At 46.7% G+C, this 27,912-nt stretch overlaps 1 protein-coding gene across 4 annotated transcripts in view; it reads left to right on the forward strand.

Annotated features, from left to right (window-relative positions):
- RAI14 (retinoic acid induced 14) overlaps nucleotides 1–27,912 on the forward strand; it is a 122,090-nt gene that overhangs the window by 58,451 nt on the left and 35,727 nt on the right. For all 4 annotated transcript variants that reach the window (XM_077346941.1, XM_077346942.1, XM_077346940.1 and 1 more), the window contains one exon: nucleotides 16,864–16,994. In XM_077346941.1, coding sequence (XP_077203056.1) covers nucleotides 16,864–16,994 — 131 coding nt within the window. The remainder of the gene's footprint in view (nucleotides 1–16,863; nucleotides 16,995–27,912) is intronic.

Consider the following 27,912-nt stretch of genomic DNA (forward strand, 5'->3'; position numbering starts at 1 on the left):
GGACAGTCATCTGACAGAGAGGCTGATTCTGTGAAGGCTTAAGGAGGTGGCAGGTTACAATGGATGAGCGATAGGGTTGTGAGTGTCCTGCATAGTGCAGGGGGTTGGACTAGATCAGGGGTAGTCAACCTGTGGTCCTCCAGATGTCCATGGACTACAATTCCCATGAGCCCCTGCCAGCGTATGCTGACAGGGTCTCATGGGAATTGTAGTCCATGGACATCTGGAGGACCACAGGTTGACTACCCTTGGACTAGATGACCCAGGAGGTCCCTTCCAACTCTATGATTCTATGATGAATGGGAGAGAACTTTGCTTGTTAAAGGTGTTGAATGTGAGGAGAGAGATTCAGTATCTCGGGCACACCTTCTGGACCTGGAAACTTGTATGTGTTGGATCTTCTTCTCAATGGGATCTGACCAACCCCAGACTGTCTACGTGTTTCTCTGTGTCTTGCCACCTCCTTTGGAGGTTTACAGGTTTAGTTAAGATTGGGGGCAGGGGGGAGATAAGAGGGAAAGAACAGACAGAAGAAAAATTAAAAAGGAATTGCTTCGTAAAGCCAGCATCATTATACCCGTCTTGGGCTGTGGGGTTGCTCCAGGCAACCTAAGAAGTTCATGGGAAGATGAGATTTGAACCTGTGACTTCATGATATTCGGAGCAATAACCTCTTGGCTCCCTCATTGCAACAGCTCTTTGTTTTTTCTTGGAAGAGATGAAGTAAACTAGTGCTTAAAGTTTTTCATTTGCTTCCTGTTTGTTCCTGGGTATGGAAGTATTGGTTTTGATGTATTAGGTCTCAAAATATTAAATATTTTCCATATCCTGGGAACTAGCAAGGAACTAACCTAGGAACCATATCCTAGGAACTAACCACCATGATCTGTTCCACTGTGATAAGGGACCAAGTGCCTCCTTGGGAGGAAACAGTTTTGGTTTTGTGCTCGTTGTGTGCCCCCCCCCCAAAGAAACCCACACTTTTTTTCTTTGCCTAAAAACAGCCAGTGAATCTGGGCATATTGTTACAGTTGGCAGAATGTGCCTGTCATCTTTATTTATTTATTTTTTATTTATAGTTGGATTTATATACCACCGTTCGCCAAAAGGTCTCACGGCGGTTCACAATAAAATGTAAAATCACATAAACCCCTTAAATACCCCATTATTACAATAAAAAGATGGCATTCTATTCTATTCCTAAAGGAGATCGGCCCTGACTCCTCCTTAGAAGGCCAGATCCTGAAGATGAAACTCAAATACTTTGGCCACCTCATGAGAAGGAAGGACTCCCTGGAGAAGAGCCTAATGCTGGGAGCGATCGGGGGCAAAAGAAGAAGGGGACGACAGAGAATGAGGTGGCTGGATGGAGTCACTGAAGCAGTCGGTGCAAACTTAAATGGACTCCGGGGAACGGTAGAGGACAGGAAGGCCTGGAGGATCATTGTCCATGGGGTCGCGATGGGTCGGACATGACTTTGCACATAACAAAAACAACAAATTCTATTCTATAACTCTCTCCACTTTCCCCACTTGTTCAGAGAGAGGTCAGACGTAAGAGAGAGAAGAGAAAAACTGGCCGATGGATTAGGAATCTTGGATGGAGCCCGGGCTCTGCCCTGGCCTCAACCATATGCCTGGCGGAAGAGCTCCGTCTTGCAGGCCCTGCGGAAAGATGGTAATTCCGGCAGGGCCCTTAGCTCTTCTGGGAGCTCATTCCACCAGGTTGGGGCCAGGACCGAAAAGGCCCTGGCCCTGGTCGAGGCCAGGTGAACGTCCCAAGGGCCCCTTCATTCTATTAAATTCACGTACCCAACGCGCTTTTTAATGAGCTCTTGGACAAGTTGTCTCTTGCTGCATCTCAGAGGTATATATTATCTCAGTTCTTTTTGTTATTTATAAATAAACGCCTCACGCTGACTGGTATTCCCATTTTATGCTGTGCTGGAAGCCTCATAATTGGTGAGTGGATGCAACTACAATAATTCTTGTTCATTTCTGGGAATGGCTTTTTCTAGCCGTTGCATGACGAGGTGGAAAAAAGACATCCAAATTCTGGAGAACTGCTCAAACATGGCTTAGTTGCACACAGATGGCCATTGTTTCCAGCTTTTCAGAAGGTGTGTTGTAATATTAGAGTTACTTTAAGAACCTGATTTTGGCCGTTACAAAAAACTCCTGCAGACTTTTATGCTACTTTAAAGATGCATGTTACTGGGGGCAAAAGGATTATTTATTTATTTTAAATTTAATTTTGCATTTATATACTGCCCACCTTTGCGGCTCAGAGTGGCTTACAGAGAACATGAATCGTGCAACAGAATACAATATAAGATCGGTAACTGTATAGTACAATAGCAGGAAAGAATATCTCTGGGGTGTGGCCTGGAAATGGAAGAGGGTGTGAATGGTGCTAGATTATGGGTGGCTCTGTGACAGTCACTAAAGGGAACCTCCATGTTCAGAGGCAATCAACCTCTGAATACCAATGCCAGAAGGCAACATCAGGGGAAGGCCTCAGCTACTATGCCTTGTTGCTGGACTTCCAGAGGATCTTGTTGGCCATTGTATGCGGGACTATATGGACCTCTGGTCTGATCCAGCGGGCTGTTTGTATGTTCTTACTGGCAGTAATATTTCTGAGGTGTGCAAAACACTTTTGAAAGCTTCTATCATGCATCCTGTTGCAGTTGCATCTCAAAAGCATTACAAAAGCCTAAACGAATCCAACAGAAACTTGGAGAAATATTTGGAGCCAGCCCAATATTTGGAGCTGAGTAAGGCCTTGAAAGGCCAGTGAGCCTTTTTTGGTCTCCTGGCTCATTCCACAAATTGTGCGTAAAGATCCCTTTAAAGCAGGGGTGGGCAAATTGTGGCCTTCCAGATGTCCATGTACTACAAGTCCTATGAGCCCCTGCCAGAATTTTCTGGCAGGGGCTCATGGGACTTGTAGTTCATGGACATCTGGAGGACTACAGGTTGACTGCCCCTCCTCTAGGGAGTACATCACCATTTGTCCCTGTCTGCATATCTCCCCCTTGTCTTAGCTGCAGATTCATGCACTTGTAAGAAGAATAAGAAGAGTTGTTCTTTATACCCTACTTTTCACTATCAGAAGACTCAAAGAGACTTACAATCACCTTCCCTTCCTCTTCCCACAACAAGACACCCTCTGAGGTAGGTGGGGCTGAGAGAGCTCTAAGAGAACTGCTCTGTGAGAGAAGCTCTAACAGGACTGTGATTAGCCCAAAGTCACCCATGTGAAGGAACAGGAAATCAAACCCGGCTTGCCAGATTAGAACCCACCGCTCTAGAACCCTACAGTCAAGACATAAGAACATAGGAAAATAAGAAGAGCCCTTCTGGATCAGACCAGAGGTCCATCTAGTCCAGCACCTTGTCTTGTATGATGGTCTGCCAGTTCCTCGCGAGGGCTAACCACAGGGCACAGAGGCCGAGACCTTCCCCGGATGTTGCCTCCTAGCACTGGGGGGTCAGACGTATACTGCCTTTGAAAGTAGAGCCTCCTTTTAATTGCCACCAGCAGTAGCCACCTACATGTATCTATCTAATCCCCTTTTAAAGCTGCCTGTGCCTGTGGCCATCACTACGTCCTCTGACAGCGCATCTCACATTTTAACACACTAAAAAAAGATGGGCAATGCCAATTGAACTGAGCAGCCAAGTCTATGACCGTTTACGCACTGGAGGTTTCATGCCAGGCTGCAGGCTGGAGTTTTAGTCAGGGCGGGTTGCCCCACCTCTTCCTGCATCCACACAGGGGAGCATTTGGCCCGGTGTGCCTCATCTGCCCCCAGTTTGTGCTCCTGCATGGGAGCTGGGGCATGGAAGTTCACAGTGCGTAAACGGTCTATGAAGGAAACAAAAATAGGGCCCAATAGCACCTCTTAAGACCAACAAAGATTTATTAAAGGTGTAATCTTTTGAGTGCATGCACTCTTCCTCAGACAAAATGGAACAAGGGTCATAAGAGTACAGACATAAGAATTAAGGAAAAAGTAGATTAGCGGCAAATTAGTAAACTCTGTCATAACATCCAAATTATGCAGTATGGTAATTATTTGCTAAGACTACTAAACGGCTGGTGTAAGCAGTAAGGGAGGGGGGGTTGTGCAAGGGCTTGCCTTCAAACATTTGCAGGTTTGCACGCGATGGAATTGGAAACAAAACAAGAATGCAAAACGTTGAGTTGAACCTGCCCCCTGAAGTTTTGTGGCAGTCTAGATATTGCTGCAGCATCTCCGTAACAGCAAAATAGCAAAAACAAGATTTAATCCCGGCAAATTCTTGGTCTAAGTCGAATGTGATCTTTGGATTCTTTTCGAAAGACTAGCTGTGCGGTCTGCAAACCCCTTAAGCCAAGTATTCCCTTCCTGGAGCCGGGGAAGGCCTGTGGAAGCCAGCGTGCTAAAGAGCAAATATTTGTGGTTTTGAAGATCTTTGTCCCGCAGAGTTGGATCGTTGAATCCTCAGCACTGAGCAGATGCACCAAATGCCCTAGTTCAGGGGTGGGCAAGCTGTGGCCCTGCAGATGTCCGTGGACTACAATTCCCATGAGCCCCTGCCAGCACATGCTGGCAGGGGCTCATGGGAATTGTAGTCCATGGACATCTGCAGGGCACAGTTTGCTCACCCTTGCTTAGTTCAACAGTGACCCGAGACTGTTTTGATTGCTTCTTTCAAAAAAGGTGCCTCTTCTAAGGCCTGTTCAGAAATAGACTTGTGTCACTGAGCCACACCCCCCCCCCCCTTGAGAAGCTAAATGGATAGGCAGGGGGGTTTTTTCTTCTTGTTATGCTTGGGGCATAACTGATCTGCCATTTGGGGACAAAGGTAAAAGTGAACGCCAGCCTAAACAGCTGTGGAATGTCTTTTCAGAAACTAAACGCCGTGTCTATCAGTCTGTTAGTATTTCCTGCGTGGCCACACAAGTTGTATGCAGGCCAGCTTTTCAGCAGCTTGTGCTGTATTCATCAGATTGTGGTATCGTTGTCTTCATATTAAAAGGCTTGGGAATAGAGAGCAAAGCACCCTGTTTGGGGAGGGGGAACTTTCATAGCGAGAGATTTGTCAACAAATATCCTGGTCTGTCTCGGGGAATCTTTTAGGGACCACTGTAAGTATTAAGGTAACGTGTTTCCTTTAACGCAAACATGCAGCTGTTGTTTTGGTTCTGGGTTTTTTTGGTTGTCTTAATTACCTTCTGTCTTACTGAGATGGATGAGTTGCGTGTGGTAATGGTAATTACTCCCCGCTTCTCTGGAGAGCTCCCAAAGATAAATCGCTGGTCATTTGGATGCTGACTTGTAGGTTTGCTGAACAAAGGAAGACCTCCTGAGCTGTAACCACCACATCAGCTGAGCGCTGGCAAAGATTTGGAGTTAGGTTCCCCTTTTTATGGGCTCTGTCTTTTCAGCCACTGTTCACCAGGGAAGGGTTGTGAGCCAGTTTGGTGTAGTGGTTAGGAGTGCGGACTTCTAATCTGGCATGCCAGGTTCGATTCTGCGCTCCCCCACATGCAACCAGCTGGGTGACCTTGGGCTCGCCACGGCACTGATAAAACTGTTCTGACTGGGCAGTGATATCAGGGCTCTCTCAGCCTCACCCACCCCACAGGGTGTCTGTTGTGGGGAGAGGAATGGGAAGGCGACTGTAAGCCACTTTGAGCCTCCTTCGGGTAGGGAAAAGCGGCATATAAGAACCAACTCTTCTTCTTCTTCTTCTTCTTCTTCTTCTTCTTCTTCTTCTTCTTCTTCTTCTTCTTCTTCGGTTTCTTAAAAGGTCTAGATCCCAGATTCCCGGGAAAACAGCTTCTCTTTTTGAATATGGCGTGGAACAGTTCTGCCCCTCATAAATGCTCTGAACTAAAAAACAAAAGGGAAAAAATCCCAAACCAGTAGTTAACATGTGTGTAATTTTAATGATGTACAGAGAGAGGGGGGGAGGATGGGGAGAGAGAGAGCAAAAGGTTTGTGATTCTGATCTTGGGTCCAGGGGCTAAACTCTCTTGTTATATTTGAATAGCCAAAAATAATTATGGTAGCCTTGTGCTGAATTACGTTAGTGTCAGAGTGCCTTCTAGCAGCTTAAATAGCCCAACTCAACTGGGGCTTGTCTGAGCTAGGAAAGCTAAGCGGAGTTTGATACAATCAGTATTGGGCTGGGGGACCACCAAGGGGGACTGGGCTTGCGGCATAGAAGAAAGCACCTCTTCTTGTCCCTTTTATCTGGAACGTCCTGTCAGTGGGGTTGCCATGAGTTGGTTGTGAATAGACAGCATGTTCTTCCGTTCACCTACCCAAAAGCAGTCTCAAGAATACACTGAAATGGAATTCAGTAGGATTTTAATGGGCATAGCATGTTGGTTTTGTCGCAATTGAAGAAAACCTTGAATTCTCCCCAAAAGAGAGCTCCTTCAGAGCTGTTTTGGGATGTTTGCTTGTGGGATGTTCCTTGTATAGCTCAGCTACCATTAACTCCAAGCAAAGATTCCAGAGTTTTACTACCTTTATCACTTGTTCTCTCCTACTTAAGACTCCACAGCCTAGAGAGCTACTCCAACATTTGTGGTTAGTGTTCAAGTAGGCCCAGTGAATTCCTACGACTACTTAGCCATGAAGGTCACTTGGTTGGTGATGGCCCTTGGGTCCATGACTGCCTCTACCTATCACAAGGAGGCGTTGTGCTTGTGAAGATTCTGTTGCCACGGAACAAGTATTTGGTTTTGGTTTTGCTATGTACTATTAGTGTTTAAACCAGGGTTTCCCAACCATGGTCCTGCAGTACCATACGGCAGGGGTAGTTAAGCTGTAGTCCTCCAGATGTCCATGGACTACAATTCCCATGAGCCCCTGCCAGCATTTGCTGGCAGGGGCTCATGGGAATTGTTGTCCATAGACATCTGGAGGACCACAGGTTGACTACCCCTGCCATACGGTACCATGAGGACCCCCTCAATGGTACCTGGAGAGTCGGGTTTTTCAAAATGGTGGCTGAGGAGAACCTTCCCACCTTTCCGGCTCTGAGCAAAGCGGGTTTCCCCCCCCAAGTTCTACCCTATTTGGGCTGGTTGACCCGCCCCCTCCCCAAGTGGCCAATGGTGGGCATGGAAAGCCTGTGAAGGGGAGGGGCCATGGCCATTTAAACCTTTGCTGGCTGAGGCTTGTTTCATTTCCTAGGGGTGTGGCTGGGAGGTGTGGCCAGCAGACATCATTTCCTGGTACCCGAAGGCCTGAAAAATATTTCAGTGGTACCTCCATGGTGGAAAGGTTGAAAAAGTCTGGGATGGCCCAGGCAAGTCTGATCTCATCAGATTTCAGGCCCTGGATGCTATTTGGATGGGAGACCTCCCAAGGCATAGCAGGGTTGCGAGACAGAGGCAGGCAATAGCAAGCCACCTCTGTACATCTTTTTCCTCGAGAGCCCTAAGGGATTATCATAAGTCAGCTGGGCCTTGAGAGCAAAAACAGTAACAACAAACTTAGTTTTGAAGAAGAATGCCGCCTCATTCTTTGCAGTAACTTTTACATTCTGCTGGTGTTTCCTCGTGGAATTCCAGGCCTCTTTTTGGCCACGGAACAGCTGAGACATCACAAGATCACCACTAAACTCTGTCATTTTATTCTTTCTCTTTAAAAAAAAAACTCTAAAAAATACTTGTAATAACTGAGATTTAAAATAGGGGAACGGGATTTCAAAAGCAACCGCTAAGTGCTGAGAAATGAGTAATGATCTAAGTTTTTGTAGCACTGTTTATAATTGGCTTTTCTACAAATGGAACAGATTGGCTTCTCTCTCTTCTCCCCCCCCCCCAGTCTCCCCACACTCCATTTTGTTGACAACAGTTAATTATTTATAGAGGGTCCCGACCTTTTCCCATGCAGCACAGTTAATGTCCCTGGCACCTTTTAAACACGCAGTTAATTTAGGTTTTTAAAACGTGTTTAGCCGAGAAAGATAGGACTTGCACGGAGAGTGCTTGTTGCTTTTCCGCTGGAGTGTTTGTTTTGGGACCGGGCTGCCTTTTCAACATTTATCTTCAGAGGATGTTTTGCTTTGTAAACACATTCCTTCCGATTCTGGCTTTTTTAGGACAGAGTACAGCATCTACAGCGTGTGTGACTCAGGGGCTGGCTTGAGTCTTGTCCACCGTTTGGAAATGGGTATTCCCCACCATCGATCAATATGTGCTTGAATTCACAGCACGTGTATCCCTCCTCCGGTACCAAATGTTTAGGGTGAAACTTTGATCCCTGGCTATGTAGGCTTTCTTGCTAGCATTACAAGTGCATTGCTGGATTAGTACAAATCCACTTGGTCTGGCACTTTTAATAATAATTTCTGCAATCACCATTTGGTGGTGGTGGGCTTCCAGTGATCTGGCAGTGGATTTGTAAACCACTGCGCTATAACTTGAATGTTTGAGACTAGAGAAACTTGGGTCTCCTGCTGTACTAAGAGGAACCTAAAGGGGGTGTGGCTCAGGGGTAGAGCATCTGCTTGGCTTGAAGGCCCAAGGTTCAATTCTTGGCGTTTGCAGTTAAAAGGACCACGTTGGAGGTGATGCAGAAGACTTTTGCCTGAGACCTTGGAGTGCTTCTGCCATTCTGAGTAGACAATACTGACTTTAATGGACCAATGATTGGACTCAGTATAAGGCAGCTTCGCGTGTGTTCAAGAGACTAGGCTACTAGGCCTTGGGTGGTTTGGGCTCGTCACTCTTTCTTCTCAGCCTGATAGACTAAACATGGTTGTTATTATGAAGATAAATTGGAGAGGAGCTGAACCACACATGCTGTTCTGATAAAGAGAAAGGTGCAACTGTGCCACTTAGCTTGCAAAGAACCGCTTTGTTTGTTTTAAGGCTTCACCAGTGCGGTCATGCATGTTTTAACGTGGGAAATACACACACCTGCCTTTCTCCAGCAGGAAAACTGCTGGGTTTTGTGACGTTTGTAAACAGTTCATTGTTCCAGCTGCTTGATGGTTTGAATCTCAGGAATATGTGCAACTTCATTGTACCAGACTGTTGGAACCAGTCAGTGGCCCCTCCGGATCTTCCCTGAGCCGAGCAAAAAATCTAGTTCCTGAAGCTACTGCCAGAGTCAGTGAATTTCCCTGGCCTAGCTGGGTTTACCGGTGAATACATGAAGCTGTGAATCAGAGCAGACTTTTTCAACCTTTTGACTTTCGAGGCACACCAACTGTATTATTCTAGGATTCTATGAACATGGGGAGTTTCAACATGAAAAATTGATGTTCTGCCACCGAGCCACATGGCTTTTTGTTCTTCACCTTGTAATTGACTGCTGCTCCCTCTGGTCCCTGCGTTGAATCGATTTCCCTTCCTGTGTAAGAAGCGGCCGTAGGGGGTTCTCAGATATTGCTCATTCTTCCAGGTCTTTCCTGTTCCTACTCTTTGTGATTCTTCAAGGTTCTCTTCTGCCTTCCCAGTCTTCTCCCTCCCCCCACAGACCCGTCTGAACCTCCAACTTTTAGAACTTTGACTCTTGAAAGCTAATACTCTGAAACTCTTATTGGTCTCTAAGTAGTGGCTTGTAATCTGGCGTGCCAGGTTTGATTCCCATCCTCCACATGCAGCCGACAGGGTGACCTTGAGCTCATCACAGCCCTGATAGAGCTGTTCTCACAGAGCAATCTAGTCAGAATCTCTCTCAATCCCACCTACCTCACAGGGTGTCTGTTGTGGGGAGAGGAAGGGAAGACGACTGTAAGCCGCTTTGAGACTCCTTCTGGTAGAGAAAAGTGGCATATAAGAACCAACTCTTCCTCTTTTTCAGTAATATCAAGGCTTTCTCAGCATTACCCACCACACAGGGTGTCTGTTGTGGGGAGAGGAACGGAAGACAACTGTAAGCCGCTTTGAGACTCCTTCAGGCAGTGAAAAGCGGGGTATAAAACCCAACTTCTACTACTAGACCCGAATCTAACAGTTTAACCTAATGGCTCATGAACTGGTTTACGCCATCCCTAAGCTCTTAGATACTATTCCAATGTTAACCACTTACTCCACGATAGTTCTTAATATCAGAGTCCTCTTGCCTCCTTTCCCCTCCATTTTTAAATACTTGGTGTTCTCTCCTGCCATACCCCAGTCACTTTTATAACTAGGGGTTGAGTCCAGCCAAGCCTTTCTATATCTCGTGAATCTCCGTGGCTGAATGCGGTTGAATTAATCAGCAGGAGTTAGTGCCTTGGATTCCGCAACATGCAAGCAGGAACATAAACGGACTAAGTGCAGCTCCCCTTGCACAACATCTTCTGCTACACCCCAAGCTTTCCTCCCCATATATTATAGTTCCCAACAATTTGTTGCACAAGCAGAAATGCAAGAGGAGGATGCAGTAAGTTTGACTTGGCGTTAAGTGGCTCCCACGCTTTAGTGCATTAGGAATGAAGTGGTAAAGTTTTGGCCTGGTCCAACGTGATTTAATTTAGAAGTTGTTTCTACGGAATTGGGGAATTTAGACGTTTGTTCCAGAATCTTGGCCAACTTCGCGGTCATTGGACAGTGTGGTTGTAGTGGTTAAGAGTGGTGGACTCTAATCGGGAGAACTGTTTGATTCTCCACTCCTCCACATGCATCCAGCTGGGTGACCTTGGTCTAGTCACAGTTATTGCGAGGGTGGCTCTCGCAGAACTGTTCTCTCAGAGCTCTCTCAGCCCCACCTACCTCGCAGGGTGTCTATTGTGGGGAAAGGAAGAGAAAGATGTTTGTAAACCACTTCGGGACTCCTTCGGGTAGCAAAATGCAGGGTATAAAAAGCCCAGTTCTTCTAACTCTTGCAACTCTATCTGCAAATCACAGATGCTCTATAATTGCTCATTGATGAGATGTTGTCACCAGTACTGTTTACTTAGAATAGGGAGGGCTGATTTGAATCAACACCCCCCCCCCCTTCAGAGTACTGATTTTCATTAGGCTACTATCAAATTTCCCCCTTCCCCCCCCAGAAAAGTCTGTTTAATCCAGCTATCAGAACTTTCAAATTACAGTTTAGAAGGTGCTAGCTGTACCCTGTAGTATTGCTGAGCGAAAGAATTGTGTGTATTAATAAATGCAAGTAACAATCACCTATCTAAAAATACATTGAAATGGTCTAGGGATTCCACACCCACTCTCCCTTTTTAACTGATTTCTCTATGTGTGATTCACTTGCCCATCCCTTCACCAACTACGGAATTGGTCTCCCTGCTTCCTCCTCCCATCTTTCATACCCTTTTTTCTTCTGGGCTTTCTCAGCTCACTTCTGCCTCTTGTTCCACCGTGCCGATTTCGCTCTTTTCCGCTACTCCGGACAGATGAACGCTCTATCTCGATCTACCCTGCAAGGCTGTTGTGTGGATGGCAACCCCCCCCCCCCGGCCAAGCTGATTGCCCTGCCACAACCCCTGCGAAAGGGTCGTTCAGCCCCCAAAGGGGTCCCGACCCCCAGGTTGAGAACCACTGCCCTAAGGGCTCTGAAAAGGAAACTTCACTAGTCCAGATCGTATGCATCAGGTTAACAGGGCTGCATCCTCCTTCTGTGAAGGCAGCTGGTCCTGGTTTCTCTTGCTCTGTTGGGCTGGAGGGAAGCCAGGCTTTGGTCTTTGCTTTGGGCAGGTGCCATGGTGGGGCCTACTGGTACCATGTCGGGATAATTCAGAGTAAAAATGGTTGTGGCAAACAGCTTTGAAATAGCAACCAACTGCGTGTTGCCCTTTGCGATTGCATTTTGCTTCCTGAGTCCTAAACCATTCTGTAAGACACAAGTTGTTTAGCAAGCAGTTTTCTAAACATCTCCTCTTTGCTTTCCAAGCAGAACACGCTTACTATGATGTGATTTGCGGTCCCCTGTAGGCCAGACCTTTGATTTAAAGGATTGTTTTGGTTTTGAAAGATATGCTTGTCTGGAAGTATCCGTCGACATGTAAACAGTGTGGGTGAAAATGCTTCTGTTCCTGTCCGGATTGGGTCCCACCACAATCCCCTGCACTAGCTCCCTCTTGTATTTGAGAGTCCCCAGGGCGGGTACAGGAGCTGCAGTCTGATGGGTCAGTCCTATTCGGCTAGCAGAATTCCACATGACAGATCTTAGTCGAATGGTGTTTGACCATTCAAGCACTTTCCCTTTTGTAGCTTTCGAAGTGCTGCTATTCTGCTGGATGGTAGTTTGGTGGCAGGTTTGGGAAAGGGAAACCGACTTCTCAGATGTCTTTCAGGTGGGCAACCATGTTGGTTTGAAGGAGCAGAACAAAATGTGAGTCCAGGGCAACCTTTAAGGCCAACAAAGGTTTATTCAAGGGGTGAGCTTTTGTGTGTATGCACACTTCCTCAGATATGATGCTGTTTACTGATTTACTGATAATTTACTCTCTCCCTATATCGCTGATGATTCCCATCTCATTGTCTGAGGAAGTGTGCATGATCACAGAAGCTCACACCTTGCATAAAATTTTGTTGGCCTTGAAGGTGCCCCTGGATTCAAATTTGGTTCCTGAGATTACAACAGAGTATAAAATCCCTGTTCCTTTGCTTCCAAAAGCAAATCATAGAATCATAGAGTTGGAAGGGGCCACACAGGCCATCTAGTCCAACCCCCTGCTCAACGCAGGATCAGCCCAAAGCATCCTAAAGCATCCAAGAAAAGTGTGTATCCAACCTTTGCTTGAAGACTGCCAGTGAGGGGGAGCTCACCACCTCCTTAGGCAGCCTATTCCACTGCTGAACTACTCTTGACTGTGAAAATTTTTTTCCTGATATCTAGCCTATATCGTTGTACTTGTAGTTTAAACCCATTACTACGTGTCCTTTCCTCTGCAAATGAATGCAACGGGGCGAAAAGAGAGCGAAATGTCAGGAATTTTGCAGTAGGGTAGTTGGGGTGCTCAAAAGGGGTATCGTGGTGGAAAACTTAAATCTGATACAGCCTTCCTCAACTTTCTTACCATTGAGAAACCCCTGAAACATTCTTCAGGCTTCAAGAAACCCGTGCAGAATGTGGCTGACCTTGACCCCTGGTTGAGAAAGCTTGATCTATGACGTGTGTGCATGAATATATTGCTCCCAAGAGGAGAGGGAGCTGATGTGATACCACAGAGCAATTTTCATAAGGAGGTTGTGCTCTGAAACCCTGATTCCTGCACACATTGATCTGCAGAGTTGGCCAGTGTTTCCTTCCTGGAGCCCTGTGCTCCTGGCTAATTCACTTTTATCAGCTCATGCATACGGTCATTGTATATGTGCAGCACAATATACAACATGGGATGTTGTGCGATTCTGCAGGCGGGTGTCTGATCAGGCTGTGTTTAGAGCCACGGATGCATGGATGGCAATCTAGAGGTATCTAGAAAGAAAGGGGGGAGGGAGATAAAAAGTACACGTTTTTCTACAAGTGCTGTTTACATAAAAGTGAATGAAAGCATTATTTCTTTAAACACTTTATCGGGGTGGGTTTGTGAAGGCTGGAAAGTTACTCACTGGGCCCTTGGGATGGGGGCATGATAATCCTCCAAAGGGCTCTCATCCAGCGGCCTATTTACACAAACATTTTGAGAGGAGTCAGACTGCTGTAGCAGGTATACAGTAGAACAGTGGTTCTCAACCTGGGGGTCGGAACCCCTTTGGGGGCCGAACGACCCTTTCACAGGGGTTGTGGCAAGGCAAGCAGCTTGGCCGGGGAGGGTGGGTGCCATCCTTGCAGGGTAGATCGAGAAAGAGCGTTCGTCCGTCTGGAGCAGCAGAAAAAGAGCGAGATCGGCATGGTGGGGCAAGAGGCAGAACTGAACTGAGAAACCCTGGGGAAAAAAACCAATTTATATACAATCATGAACAATGGGTCTTCACGCCATTGGTCAGTTTCGGTTTAAGTTCTGTGAAAGAACCCTTGCCTAATTTTATGGCTGGGGGTCACCACAACATGAGGAACTGTATTAAAGGGTCGCGGCATTGGGAAGGTTGAGGACCACCGTATTGGGGCCCCCAAGCAAGTGACGGTCAGCCCAGGCCTTGGCAGTGATGGCCACAGGTCACTTATGCTGTGCCTGACGAGCTGCCTTCTTTTCTCCCTCCTGAATCCATTAATCCTTCAGTTTCGTTGGGTGTGCCGGGTTCTAGTACTTGGTGTGAGAGGGAGGGAACTCTCGGTCCATAAGCCCCCGGGCTGAGCATAGTTTTATAAACCTCCATCTTTGAGAACCTCAAATAGCCTAGACTAGCCCGAACTAGTCAGAGCTTGGAAGCTAATCCAGGTCAGCCCTGGTTAGTACGTGTTGTGATTAGCGTAATCATTGTCATTATTGTTTATTAGATTTATTCCCACCCTTCCCCAGAGGCTCAGCCTCTCCCCCCCCAGCCCCCCACTTGGATTGGGAGATCATCAAGGAGGTCCATTCAGGGTTGCTATCCAGAGGAAGGCGATGGCAAACCAGCTCTGTTCATCTCTTGCCTTGAAAACCCCAGAAGGCATCCCCATGAGTTGGTTGTACCGGGATAGTACTGAATCATAGAATCATAGAGTTGGAAGGGACCTCCTGGTTCATCTAATCCAGGGGGAGTCAAACTGCGGCCCTCCAGATGTCTCCTTGTAGAGATGCAAATGCTGGCAGGGGCTCCTGGGAATTGTGGTCCATGGACATCTGGAGGGCCGCAGTTTGACTACCCCTGATCTAATCCAACCCCCTGCATTATGCAGGATGCTCACAACTCAACCACTGTAACCTGCCACCCCCTTGAACCTTCACAGAATCAGCTTAATTATTACATATCTTGCTGTTCCGTTGTCGTCACTTCTTCAAAAATGAAAAGCCCCGAAACTTTCAAGCCTCTCCTTGTAGAGAAGATGTTTTTAAACCTTGCTCAGGTTGGCTACCCTTATCTTGCGCATTTTCTAGCTCATATCCTTTTGGACAAATTCCAGAGGGGTTGCCATATTGGGGGCTGGGTTGGGTTTAGTATTTTTTGTTTTTTTAGCAATAACAGTCTTGTGGCAACTTAGTGTTGGCGGAAATTGCTGTCGATCGGCAGCAGCCCTGAAGGATTTTCAAGGCAAGAGATGTTGGCAGAGAGTTTGCCGTTGCCTGCCTCTGCATAGCAAATTTGATATTCTCTGTTGATCTCCCATCTAAATGCTAAGAAGGACTGACCCTGCTTGGATTCTGAGACCTGATAACATTGGGCTATCCAGATAATTTTATGGCACCTTAACACCACTTTTATTCTAGCACGCGTAAGAACTGTTAAGCCAGGCTTTCTCAACCAGGGTTTCGTGAAACCCCAGGGTTTTCTGATGGCCCTGGAAGGGTTTCCTGAATGGGTGGGAGTTAATTAATTTTTATATAAACATTTTTAAAAAATTGTTAAACATTTATCAGGTGATAGGACCAAATATATGAGCCTCTTGTGGCGCAGAGTGGTAAGGCAGCAGGTATGCAGCCTGAAAGCCCTGCCCATGAGGCTGGGAGTTCGATCCCAGCAGCCGGCTCAAGGTTGACTCGGCCTTCCATTCTTCCGAGGTCGGTAAAATGAGTACCCAGCTTGCTGCTGGGGGGTAAAACGGTAATGACTGGGGAAGGCACTGGCAAACCACCCCGTATTGAGTCTGCCATGAAAATGCTGGAGGGCGTCACCCCAAGGGTCAGACATGACTTGGTGCTTGCACAGGGGATACCTTTACCTTTAGGACCATATATGATCATGTCAACCCACCCCTCCCTCCCCAAATAGCCAATGTTGGGCCTGGAGGGGGTGGAAAGGGAAGGGGGCCCGGGTGGGTGTGGTCCCAGCTATGCTTCCCAACCATATTCTGGTATGATCCCGCCACTTCTGGGGTTTCTCAATGCCTGAAGAATGTTTCAGGGGTTTCTCAATGGTAAAAAAAAGTTGATAAAGGCTGTGTTAAGCCTTGGTTCACCCACCAGGCATTATTAACCCAGGATGTCCCTTGACCACTTATTGGGCTGCTGTCAAAATTTTGTCTGAAGTCAAGAATGGCACGATGCCTGGGGCCCTTTTATCTCTTTCGTTCCATTTGTTAGCGGCAAGAGCAGCTGCCTTAAAAGCTTCCATTTGCTTAATTACCACTAAATAACAGTTCATTATCATTGTTAATGTCAATTTAATTTGTTCCCTGTAGGAGTAAATTGATTTGCATTTGTAATTAGCACATGCACCGAAGACTTCAAGTGGATGTGGTTGTCCTTAATGAGATTAATGCTTTGAAAAGAAAATACTTGGCATCCCAATTGGTCAGAACTTTTTTCCTGATTGGCCCACACTTCCTTTCTGTAAAGCAGTGGCTCCAGGTAGTATGCTTAGGGCAATCATAGAATCCTAGAGGTGGAAGGACCCATGCAGGTCATCTAGTCCAACCCCCTGCTCAACGCAGGATCAGCCCAAAGCATCCAGGATAAGTCTCTGTCCAGCTGCTGCTTATAGAATCCTAGAGTTGGAAGGGGCCATACAGGCCATCTAGTCCAACCCCCTGCTCAAAGCAGGATCAGCCCTAAGCATCCTAAAGCATCCAAGAAAAGTGTATATTCAACCTTTGTTTGAAGACTGCCAGTGAGGGGGAGCTCACCACCTCCTTAGGCAGCCTATTCCACTGCTGAACAATTCTGTGAATTCCCCCTTCCCCCCCTTATCTAGCGGATACTGTTCTACACGTAGTTTAAAGCCATTACTGCGGGTCAGCAGGAAGCAATGCTGCCAACAGGAAGCAATGAAATGTGGCAAAGCCCTAAATAAAATCCATTCACAGACATCTTTGGGGGTGGACAGGAAACTTGTCGGCCAAGGAAGCTGCTGGTGCTCTCTTTGATAGTCTGTTTTTCTTCTCCTTTCAGGCCAACGAATGGAATAAGAATGATGACCGCCTCTTGCAAGCGGTGGAGAACGGCGATGCGGAGAAAGTGGCCTCGTTGCTGGGCAAGAAGGGAGCCAGCGGCACCAAGCTCGACAGCGAGGGCAAGACGGCGTAAGTGGCGCATCTGAAAGAGCTAATGAAGCCTTATCATTTGCTTTTGGGAGTAGCCAGGAGTAGCCACAGCATCAATTTGTTCCTTTGCACGTGCCTGTGTTTCTGCTGTCCACTTTCAGCGTGCTTTTTTTGTTTTGGGTCCCCCCCCCATCAACTTTATAGTGCGTTTGGACTAGTTCAGCCCTTCACACTGTTGGGCAAGTCAAACATTGGGAATGTTCAGCCTGGAGAAAAGGAGGTCGAGAGGGGACATGATAGCCCTCTTTAAGTATTTGAAAGGTTGTCACTTGGAGGAGGGCAGGATGCTGTTTCCGTTGGCTGCAGAGGAGAGGACACGCAGTAATGGGTTTAAACTTCAAGTACAACGATATAGGCTAGATTTCAGGGGGGGAAATTTCACAGAGAGTAGTTCAGCAGTGGAATAGGCTGCCTAAGGAGGTGGTGAGCTCCCCCTCACTGGCAGTCTTCAAGCAAAGGTTGGATACACACTTTTCTTGGATGCTTTAGGATGCTTTGGGCTGATCCTGCGTTGAGCAGGGGGTTGGACTAGATGGCCTTTGTGGCCCCTTCCAACTCTGATTCTAAACCCAGGAATGTCACTGCCCCATGCTCTGCCCAATCTATTTCCAACCTTCCTTTTTTCATTCTTTGAAAGTGCCATGGATCAGGCTGAGACACGTTCGGTTTTCTGCAGAAGTAAAAGCTTCCTTTGAACAGGCATGTAGAACCTGCGCCATGATGGTGGTTTGCGCATCTGCCACAGAGTGTGAATCAACCTCTGTGCAGGTGTGTATCTGTTGAGAGAACGTGTGCAGTACTGGTTGAGTGTACCGTTCTGGGTTTGTGTTTTACTTGGAACAGGGAAACTGTGGACTGGACTTTGTGGCAGCTTTTTAGGCAGAGTGTACAAAATAAGCCGTTGCACATGGCAAACGCAAGTGGCATCACTATTTTAGATGCAGGAGTTGTAAGGTAGAATCCTTCTTTTAAAAATAGATTTTGTGTGAGAAGGTTTGTATATGCCATGGATGTAGGGCCCTGTTCTGATACAGATCTCTTAAAATGCTGGTTAGGATATTTGGACTGAAACATGGCCTTCCATTCCCCAGCCTCCCCTTAGCTGCACAAATATTTTGCTTCCTTTCTGTGGCTTCTTCTAACCAGGGTGTCACGTTAGGTCTGCATAGTGCTAGTAAAGGTAAAGGTATCCCCTGTGCAAGCACCGAGTCATGTCTGACCCTTGGGGTGACGCCCTCTAGCGTTTTCATGGCAGACTCAATACTGGGTGGTTTGCCAGTGCCTTCCCCAGTCATGACCGTTTACCCCCCAGCAAGCTGGGTACTCATTTTACCGACCTCGGAAGGATGGAAGGCTGAGTCAACCTTGAGCCGGCTGCTGGGATCAAACTCCCAGCCTTATGGGCAAAGCTTTCAGACGGCTGCCTTACCACTCTGCGCCACAAGAGGCTCATTTGCATAGTGCTAACTATGGTTAATATTACCCCAGCTTGCTCCAATAGTACCAGGCTTCGTCAACCAAACCCTGGTCAAGAGTGCCATGTATACCACAAGTAATGCTGATGCACACATCAAAACAAACGGGGGTGGTGGAAACACATATGTCTGGTGCACACTTTCCGTTTTCTAATCGTCCTTGGGTGTAATACAGGCATGTGTTCCAGTAGGTGTCGCTCTTGAGAAGAGATAGTCCCTCTTCTTTCATTTTGAAATTCTTCTTAAGAAGATGCTTGACATATCTAAATTGTTGAACTTCTGAAATATGTGCTGTCCGTTTTCTTTCCTTTCTTAGCAGGTTTTCGGGTTATTTAATCCACCCAATCTTGTTCCCATGATTTCGAGTTTTAAACTTAAACTTTGTGAAGCTAGATTTTACACATTGTTCTTTGTGTCGCTCAGTTCTCAGTTTGATTTTTGCTCTTTAGACAGCAGGGCCTTTTATAGGATTTCTGTCTTTGGCTAAAGAAAAATCGGTACAACATTTTAGCATGTATTTTAAAGGCACAGAAGAAATCCGTGTATGATATAAACAAAAGCCTTTTAAACTGAGGAGAGGTGAGGATGGAGGAAACAGCCGAGCTATTGGGGTAGATTATTGTGCTGAGCTATTGGGGCAGATTATTGCTGGAAAGTACCCCTGGGGGCTCATGGGAATTGTAGTCCATGGACATCTGGAAAGCTACGGTTTGGCCACCCCTTATTTAGGCTCTTGTTCATGGCCCATGCTCTGCTTTCCTGTTCTGCTTCCATTCAATTTTGGTTCAGTAGACGATTTTTTTTTTAAGAATGAAGGTATTGATTCACAGTGAACCTCATTTATCCCAAACAACCCTAAGCTGTGCTCTCAAGGGTTAAGGGGCCTTGTGTTTAGCTGCTTCCATCCTGCAAGTGTTCCTAATTGTGCTGTCAAGGCCCCGAGATCCTCTTCAAGGCCAAAACCTAGCCTAAGCTAATTGGCTCTGCTGTGAGAATTTGTGAGCTGCAGGAGGGGTGTGGGGGAATAAGAGCAACCAGGTAACTTTCTACAGGATTCTAGCTTGGAATATGCTTTCATTGGTTTGTTGTCATTGCCAAACTAAGGTGGGCCAGAAATTGTAATTGGAGCTTGGAGACAACAGGCTAGCTCAGATTTTGAAAGCCTACACCTGTGAACTGCTGTGAGCAAGGTAGAGAAACACTCAAGCTGCTGCCATCGCAAGAGAGTAAGATTGAGCTGTCTAACGCAATACCTGATGTGGAAGAAGAAAAAAAGAGGAGCTGTTTTTATACCCCACTTTTCACTACCTGGTTGGAGTCCCAAAGCATTTGACAAACATCTTTCCTCTCCCCACAACAAACACCCTATGAGGTAGATGGGTCAGAGAAAGCTCTGCAAGAATAGCTCTAAGAGAACTAGGACTAGCCCAAGGCCACCCAGCCGGCTGCATGTGGAGGAGGAATCAAACCCAGATCTCCAGATTAAAGTCTAGTGTTCTTTAACCCTTACACCATGCTGGCAGATAAGCTAGTGATTACTTTCCAAGCGATTTGATTATAGAGGATTGTGTTACTAATATATAGTGATAAATTGATATTCCTGTATTATAATAAATCTATATTTTTACAAGTTTCTATTTGCACACTTTTGCTCTTGAAACCAGTGAGCTTTTTCAGTTTCTCTCTGATTCATGGTCCCCATATGGAGGGTGACAGGGTGCCCAGGAGTGAGCCCAAGAATGAATCATGCTGCACAACAGCACAAGTTATGACAGTGCTTATCTGCAGATTTCCCTAGAGTCAGTGCAGTCTCATTTTATGATAGCAGCAATGAACGAGTGATTGATCCTGTAACTCGATGTTCCCCGACCACCCGGGCTGCGAACCGGTATTGGGCCACAAGGGGGGGGGAGATGTGCTGGCGCGCCTCCTTTCCCCCCTGCAGTGCGCGCTCACTGCGCCAGGAGCGATCAGCTGCCTCCCGGCGCAGCGAGCACCATGCTGGAGGGGGGAGGTGCTGGTGCCCACAAACACACAGGCACGTACCTGCCAGCGCCCCACACCTCCCTCTCCCCCCTCCCTGGTCCCCGCACCTCCCCCCCCCCCCAGCCCCAGCCACTGGGTTACTGTCTCCCTTTCTGGTTGCTCTTGTTTACCCAAATAGACTAGAGGTGACACACTCACCAAAAGAGAGCCATAGGTTGCATTATGTAACTTCACTGGCTTGCGGGGTCAAATATTCTGGGTATGGAAATGCAAGATAAGCTGCTCTTCCTAAGAGCTTTTCGTGATGAGAAAAAATGGGTTGTACAATTTGCAATGAAGTCATTCTAAGCTAGCCCTACTATTTCCCCCTCCTAAGTAATTCCGTACTGGGATGTTTCGTCCAACTCTCTTCCTGTAGAACAGTAGATGTCCGTGGACTACAATTCCCATGAGTCCCTGCCAGCATCATGCTTGTTTCCCCTCAGCTTAATCATGGCATATTATTCCAGCACAGACGAAAGATATAGTTCCCAAAATAACCGGCACAACATAGAGCCAAGTCTGGAATCTTGTCAAACGCCTGAACCTTATCAGATAAAGAAGATAGCTTTTAATGGATTTTTGCATTCCTTCTTGTGATATAGTTGTGTTTGCTAGCTATGCTGCAGGGCTTTTTTTCTTATATTTTTTTCTTGATACGAATTCCTGTGGCTAAAAATTTGTGGAATTGTTCATTAATGGAGTTACAGAACCGAACTGAAGAAGGTGCATACCGAAACGTTTTCAGTTCTTTTTCCTCCCAGCAGATGCTGTTCATAAATATTTCCATCAAAGGAAAAAACTGTGACAAGTTTGTTATTTGTTTGTTGTAATTAGCAAATTCTGCCACAAGGTATATTTCATTGCTTCATTCCTACACTGTGTGTTCCTTCTTTTTGTTATATATGTTTGCCAGCAATACTTTACTGGCAAGATCCAAACCAGGCCTCTGAATCCAAGTTCAGGGAGCTGCTGAGGCTGCTGACGGTGACTCAGGGTAATTCTTTCCCTTTCTCTCAGCAGCCAGCGGTGAGGTAATTTTGACTGCCATTTACACATAAGCCTGAGTCACTTCTCGATGCTGCGGCTTGCCCCTGGCTTTCCAAGCAAACAATCATAGTTGCCCCAAGAGTTTTGGCTTCATAGGAGTCAGAAGCCCTTTTGTAATGTCAGCGAAGGGGGTTAGAAGAGAACGTTCTGTGGAAAGATGTGGTAATTATGGTGAAACGCAGGAGGCGTGTGGGAGTCGCTCCCTGCCACGTGTGACGTGATTGATGTGCTTTAAGGCGATGGGTGTGGAAAAGGGAACTGTTTCCCCATCCTTTGGGTCCTGTGGGTGTGGCTGGGCATGAGATCCAAAGGGGAAAGAACAGAGGTCTGAGCACTGGATAAGAGAAATGGCAACCTTCTCAGAAGCTGAGAGATTGCCTTGGTTGGGTAATTGGATGAGTTGTTAAGTTTGGGCATGTGTATAAGGGCGTGTTTGGGGTGGGGGGGGCTTGAAAATGCTCCAGTTGTGCCTTCATACTTCTGGCACTTTGAGATCCTGGACAGTGGTGTAGGTTTTCTCAGCCTGGGGCTTCTTGACAGTTCTGGAAGGGCCTCCTGATTGGGTGGGAGTTAATTAATTTTTTAATATATTTTTTAAGTTTGTTAAACTTCATCAGGCTATATGACCACATGTGGTCACGTCGACCCCCACCCCCGTAAAATGGCCAATGATGGGCCTGGAGTGGGGTGGGAAGGGGAGAGGCCCTAGGTGGGCATTTACAAAGCTGTGCTTCCCAACCATATTCTGCACAATTGTGCCCCTTCTGGGGTTTCTTGAAGCCTGGAGTATGTTTCAGGGGTGTGTCAACAATAGGAAGGAAAGGCTGTAGTGTTTTGTTTACTCTTCATTTTTTACAAAAAACAAAAATTAGGCATGGCTGACTTTTCTGTTACAACCTCCCTTCAGGTTAGCAACCAGCCGTTCTCTGCATATTTATACCCTAGCACAGCCCTTTTCAACCTTTTGACCAGGGGTAGTCAAACTGTGGCCCTCCAGATGTCCATGGACTACAATTCCCATGAGCCCCCTGCCAGCGAATTGTAGTCCATGGACATCTGGAGGGCCGCAGTTTCACTACCCCTGCTTTTGACCATGGAGGTGCTGCTGAAATATTTTTCAAGCTTCAAAATACCAGGAAGTGATGTCAGCTGGCCACAACAGCCTGCCAACCCTGGAAGTGAGAGGAACCTCAGCCGGCAAAGGTTTAAATGGCTGGGACTTGTCCCTTTCCCATCTCCTCCAGGGCCATCATTGGTCACTTGAAGAGAGGGCGTGTCAACCTACCCAAATAAGAGTAGGATTTTTAAAATCTTTGCTTGGACCCAGAAGCAGCAGGAACAAGATGGGAGGGCTCTCACCAGCAGCCATCTTGAAATTCTCCACACTGAGGTACCATTGAAGGGCCTTCACAGTTCCATGGTTGAGAAATCTTGGCCTAGCAGATAAAGAAACAAATTAATAGTTCATATTTGGTTTGCATTATGTTTAGACCCATCCTGAGTATTCTGCAGAATGGAACTCTTGTTTCAGGGCGACTCACGCCCAGTTTATGAAATCAGTCACTTTCATTCTGATCTTATTCTAACCACATACGTTTCTATTGTATTTGTAAATAGCTCTTTGGTAGTTCTCATTACCATAGACTGCCAAAAAGACAACGGATTCTAGATCAAATCAAGCCTGAACTCTCCCTCTAAACTGAAACGAGTCAATCGTACTTTGTTCACATCGTGAGAAGACAAGAGTCACTGGAAAAGACAACAATGATAGGAAAAGTTGAAGGCAGCAGGAAAAGAGGAAAAGCCGACATGAGTGCAGCTAGCTAGATCAACGTTGCAAAACTAGGGAGAACAATATCCTCTCTATAAAGAACATTCTCTACTGCCAAGCAGTTTCCGTGCAATAGTAAACGGGATGGGGTGGGGGAATAAACAAGATTCAACAGATGTCTTGTGCCCTACAAAAAGGTTTATGTTTCCTGCACTTGAAAATGCCAAAAAGGAAAAAAAAATGCTAAAATTGAAACAGGCTGCTACTTCTAACAAACAAGACCACGTGTTCTGTAATGCCAGCTTTTGATATTTGTGGAGAAAATGGAGGTGCTTACCAGAGCAGAGTTGAAAATTGAATCCAGTTTCTTACTCGAGTTCAGCTCCCCTCGGTGGTGGCCAGCTGCAAGGAAGAAAAATAACATTTGTTCTTTTCTTTTCCTTCAGGACACCAATTATGAAAATAGATGTGTTGGGGCAAGCTAGTAGTCCTTGCAGAATTATCCTTACCTTCTTTTGGGAAGCAGAGAATAGACCAGTGGATACCCACCAACTCCTTTCCTAGCATCTGCTGGGGGATAGACAAGGCTCCCCCCCCCCCCCCCAGAAAATGGGGCGGAAGAATTTTGTTCTGCGTCATGGCAGTTAATGTCATGTAGCCCCCCCCCCCCCAGCTTGGACTCCATGACTCGGCCCGGCAACATGTCCACAGCATCCTGTCTCTTCCACCCTTTGGTTTTCTGACTCTCCTCCCCCTTTCATCGATTCCCAGGTTGTTTGCTTCTGGAGAGGCTTTGTCCTTGCTGCACCATTTGTACACTGCTCTGGGAGCAGTAAGAATAAAGCAGTAAGGGGTAGGTGGGAGGAGAAAGGGGCGGGGCGAGTCTGGTCGAGTCTTGTATAGAAGAATCATAGAATCATAGAGCTGGAAGAGACCTCCTGGGTCATCTAGTCCAACCCCCTGCATCACATCCCAATTGCTCATCTACTGTAACCTGCCACCCCTTTGCCTTCAAAGAATCAGCCTCTCCGTCAGATGGCTATCTGGCCTCTGTTTAAACATTTCCAAAGATGGAGAACCCACCACCTCCCGAGGAAGCCGGTTTCACTGAGAAACTGCTCTAACTGTCAGGAACTTCTTCCGGATGTTTAGACTGAATTTCTTTTGAATTAATTTCATCCCATTCATTCTGGTCTGTCCCTCTGGGGGAAGAGAGAACAACTCTGCTCCATCCTCTATATCAGTGGTCCCCAACCTGTGGGCCACGGCCCGGCACTGGGCCGCGAAGGCCATGGCGCCAGGCCGCAGCTCCCTCTCCCCGCCCCGCCCCCCCCCGCAGTAAAAAACTTCCCAGGCCGCAAGCTTGCGGCCCGGGAAGCTACTTACTGCGGGAGGGCGGGGAGAGGGAATCAGGACCAGGCTGCGCCCGTGCAGGCCGCGCCCGCGCGGCCCGATCCGCGGGTGCGGCCCGATCCGCGGGCGCGGCCAGAAGCGTGGGCGTGGCCCGCGCAGGCGCGGCCCGATGCCCTGCCAGTCCCCAGCCTAATAAAGGTTGGGGACCACTGCTCTATATGGCAGCCTTTTAAATACTTGAAGATGGTTATCAAAGGAGAAGACTACTCCAGGTTCATGACCGCAAGGTTCTGAATTGTTGTCAGAACACAGCTGTTATATGGATGATGGACAATAAATTGAGGCTCAATCCAGATTACTGAGGCTCTGCTCTATTTAGTGCTTATTGTAGAATTGGGAACGAGCCTAGACTGGATGCGCTTGTACTTCTTCACCCCTGAAAAGTCAGGTTTGGAATTTACAATGCTCTTTAATGCTGATCTGCACTTATCTGTCATGTTTTATTTATTATTATTATTAATAATAATATTATTATTTAATAATTATTATTATTAATAATATTCAACTTTCTTTCTGAGACTCAAAGCAGATTACAACCAAGAACAATATAATATATACAGCCAACAAATTACTCCATAGTGTTTGCCAACAGAATTAGAGAACATGTACTAAGATTGGCTAACAATGCAGCAAAACATATTACATACCATAATCTAATAGCACCAAATTACACAAGCATCAAACAATGTACAGCATAATGTATACAAGGAAAGTCCCTCAAATGCCAGTTACTACATCCCCATGTCATATGTCGGGTCTTTCATGAGTTTTGGCAGATTCACCAGTTGTGACCTTTCCTCCAAAGGTCCAGTGGCCACAGTGCTTCATGCTTTTGACATAATCCAGTTACTGTACCATTGCCTGTCATTTTGTGAACGGATGTCCTCACTTATGAGATTAGGTGCGTAGCAACTCAGGAGAGAGCTTTCTCAGTAATGGCACCCAACTCTAGATCCTCAGACATTCACCTATCTCCTTCTGCTGCCGTCTTCCACCAGCAGGTGAAGACATTTGTTTTGTTTCATTTGCCATTCCATCAGTGAACCTACTTCCCAGTGTTTTTAATTGATGTTTTTATGCATTTTTATGTATTTTAGTTCTGGTTTTAATGATGTTTCTTGTTGGTTTTAATGGTTTGTAAGAGGTGATTTTATGATGTGTGTTTGAACGTGTTAGCTGCCTCGGTGGTCCTTATGAAGGGAAACAGGTAGGATGGAAATTTTGTAAAATAACATACACTATGGGGGCATCTCTTGAGGATTGTCTCCTGAGGCTTCAATTAGTACAGGGGGCAGATTATAAGGTCTATGCTTAGTTCTCCTTTGGTTACCTGTTGGTTCCAGTCTCCAGCGTTGATGATGTTGAAGGTGTTAGTTTTAACCTTACAAAGCTTTGTATGACCTGGGCCTAGGGTATTTGAAGGATGACTTGTCCTACCTGGATTCTATGTTGAAGAACATCTCATAGATGTGCCCCATCCAGGCAGTGGAGATGCGCTACCTGGTCCTGCCCCTTCCTACCGAGCCATAGGACCTCTGCCTTGATTGCGCTTAAGGTGATTCTTCCCAAGCCATCCAGACTCTGCTTCCAAACAACTGGTGAATGTTTCCGGGGGGAGTCTGGCCAACCATCCATCAGAAGATAGAGCTGGGTGTCCTCAGCGTACTGAAGCCAACCCAGCCCAAAAAACCCAGACAAGCTGTGCCAAGGGGGCATATAGAAGTTGAAAAGCATGGGGCCCTGCGGCACTCCATAAGAGAGTGCAAAGATGCTAGACAACTCTTCCCCTCACTGTCACTCTCTTGGTCTGGTGTTGGAGAAAGGCTGTCCCCCTAATCCCTGCCCCAGCTAGGCGGTGGGCTAACAACTCATGGTTGACCACATCAAATGCAGTCAACAGGTCAAGAAGTACAAGGATTGACAAACCTCAAACCAGCTGGCGCCGAAGATCATCCATCAAGGCGACCAGTGCAGTCTCTACCCTGTGGCCAGGACAGAAGCCCAACTTTTATGGGTCAGGGGCCAAAGTTTCCTCCAAGAGTGCCTGGAGCTGGTCCTCAGCAGCCCTCTCAACTACCTTGCTCAGAAACGCAAGATGTAAGACTAGGTGGTAGCTGGCGGGGTCCTGCAGATCCAGTGATCGTTTTTTCAGGAGAGGGTGAACCACTGCCTCCTTCAGCCTTTCGGGGAACTCTCCCGATGTCAGAGAGAGGTTAACAAGATCCCTCAAAGGGCCTCCTATCCGTCAATCACCCGATTTGAGCCGCCACGACAGGCAGGGATCCAGATGGCAAGCGGTTGTCCTCACCAGCCCCAGCTACTTGTCCACTTTGGTTACAGAGAGCCGTCTGAACATATGCTGAACATCCTTGAACATATGTTGGTATTAGAGGAAGGCTATTGTTGTTTTTAAAATTTCAGCTGGCTTTTAAGTAGTTTGGATGCTTATTCCCATTGAATAGTAATTTTTGTCATCTTTGCTTTTAAATCTAATCTGGACCTCAGCCAAAAAGTACCCGGATTAGCCTTGATTCAGGCATGAATCAGCCGAATCAGGTCCAAATCACCATTTCCCAAGAAATTTAAATGGCCAAATGAACCTTGTTTGAATGGATGAATTGTAATTGAGCAAATGGCCCTTTCAAGTTTAAAGGGAAAGAGAAAAGGGGGAAGTTCCTTTGATCTGAATCACTTCAAAGTGAATCAAAAACAGTCTAAATTTGTTTGGTGACAGCCAGCTTGGTGTAGTGGTCAGGAGTGCGGACTTCTAATCTGGCATGCCGGGTTCGATTCTGCGCTCCCCCACATGCAACCAGCTGGGTGACCTTGGGCTTGTCATGCCACTGATAAAACTGTTCTGACTGAGCAGGAATATCAGGGCTCTCTCAGCCTCACCCACCTCACAGGGTGTCTGTTTTGGGGAGAGGAAAGGGAAGGCGAATGTAAGCCCCTTTGAGACTCCTTCGGGTACGGAAAAGCGGCATATAAGAACCAACACTTCTTCTTCTCCCCTTCCACATCCCTATTAGTTATTTCTGCCCTCCTCCAGCCGGGCTTTGCTGAATGACCTTTTCCAACCAGGGTTTTAAAGAGGCTAGCCTAACTAAAAGGTCTCATCACCCAATAGCACCATCTACTGGATATTCTGGGAAACACTACTTCA

The sequence above is a fragment of the Paroedura picta genome, chromosome 7 (genome assembly GCF_049243985.1).
Source record: "Paroedura picta isolate Pp20150507F chromosome 7, Ppicta_v3.0, whole genome shotgun sequence".
In the NCBI taxonomy this organism is placed as follows: Eukaryota; Metazoa; Chordata; class Lepidosauria; order Squamata; family Gekkonidae; genus Paroedura; species Paroedura picta.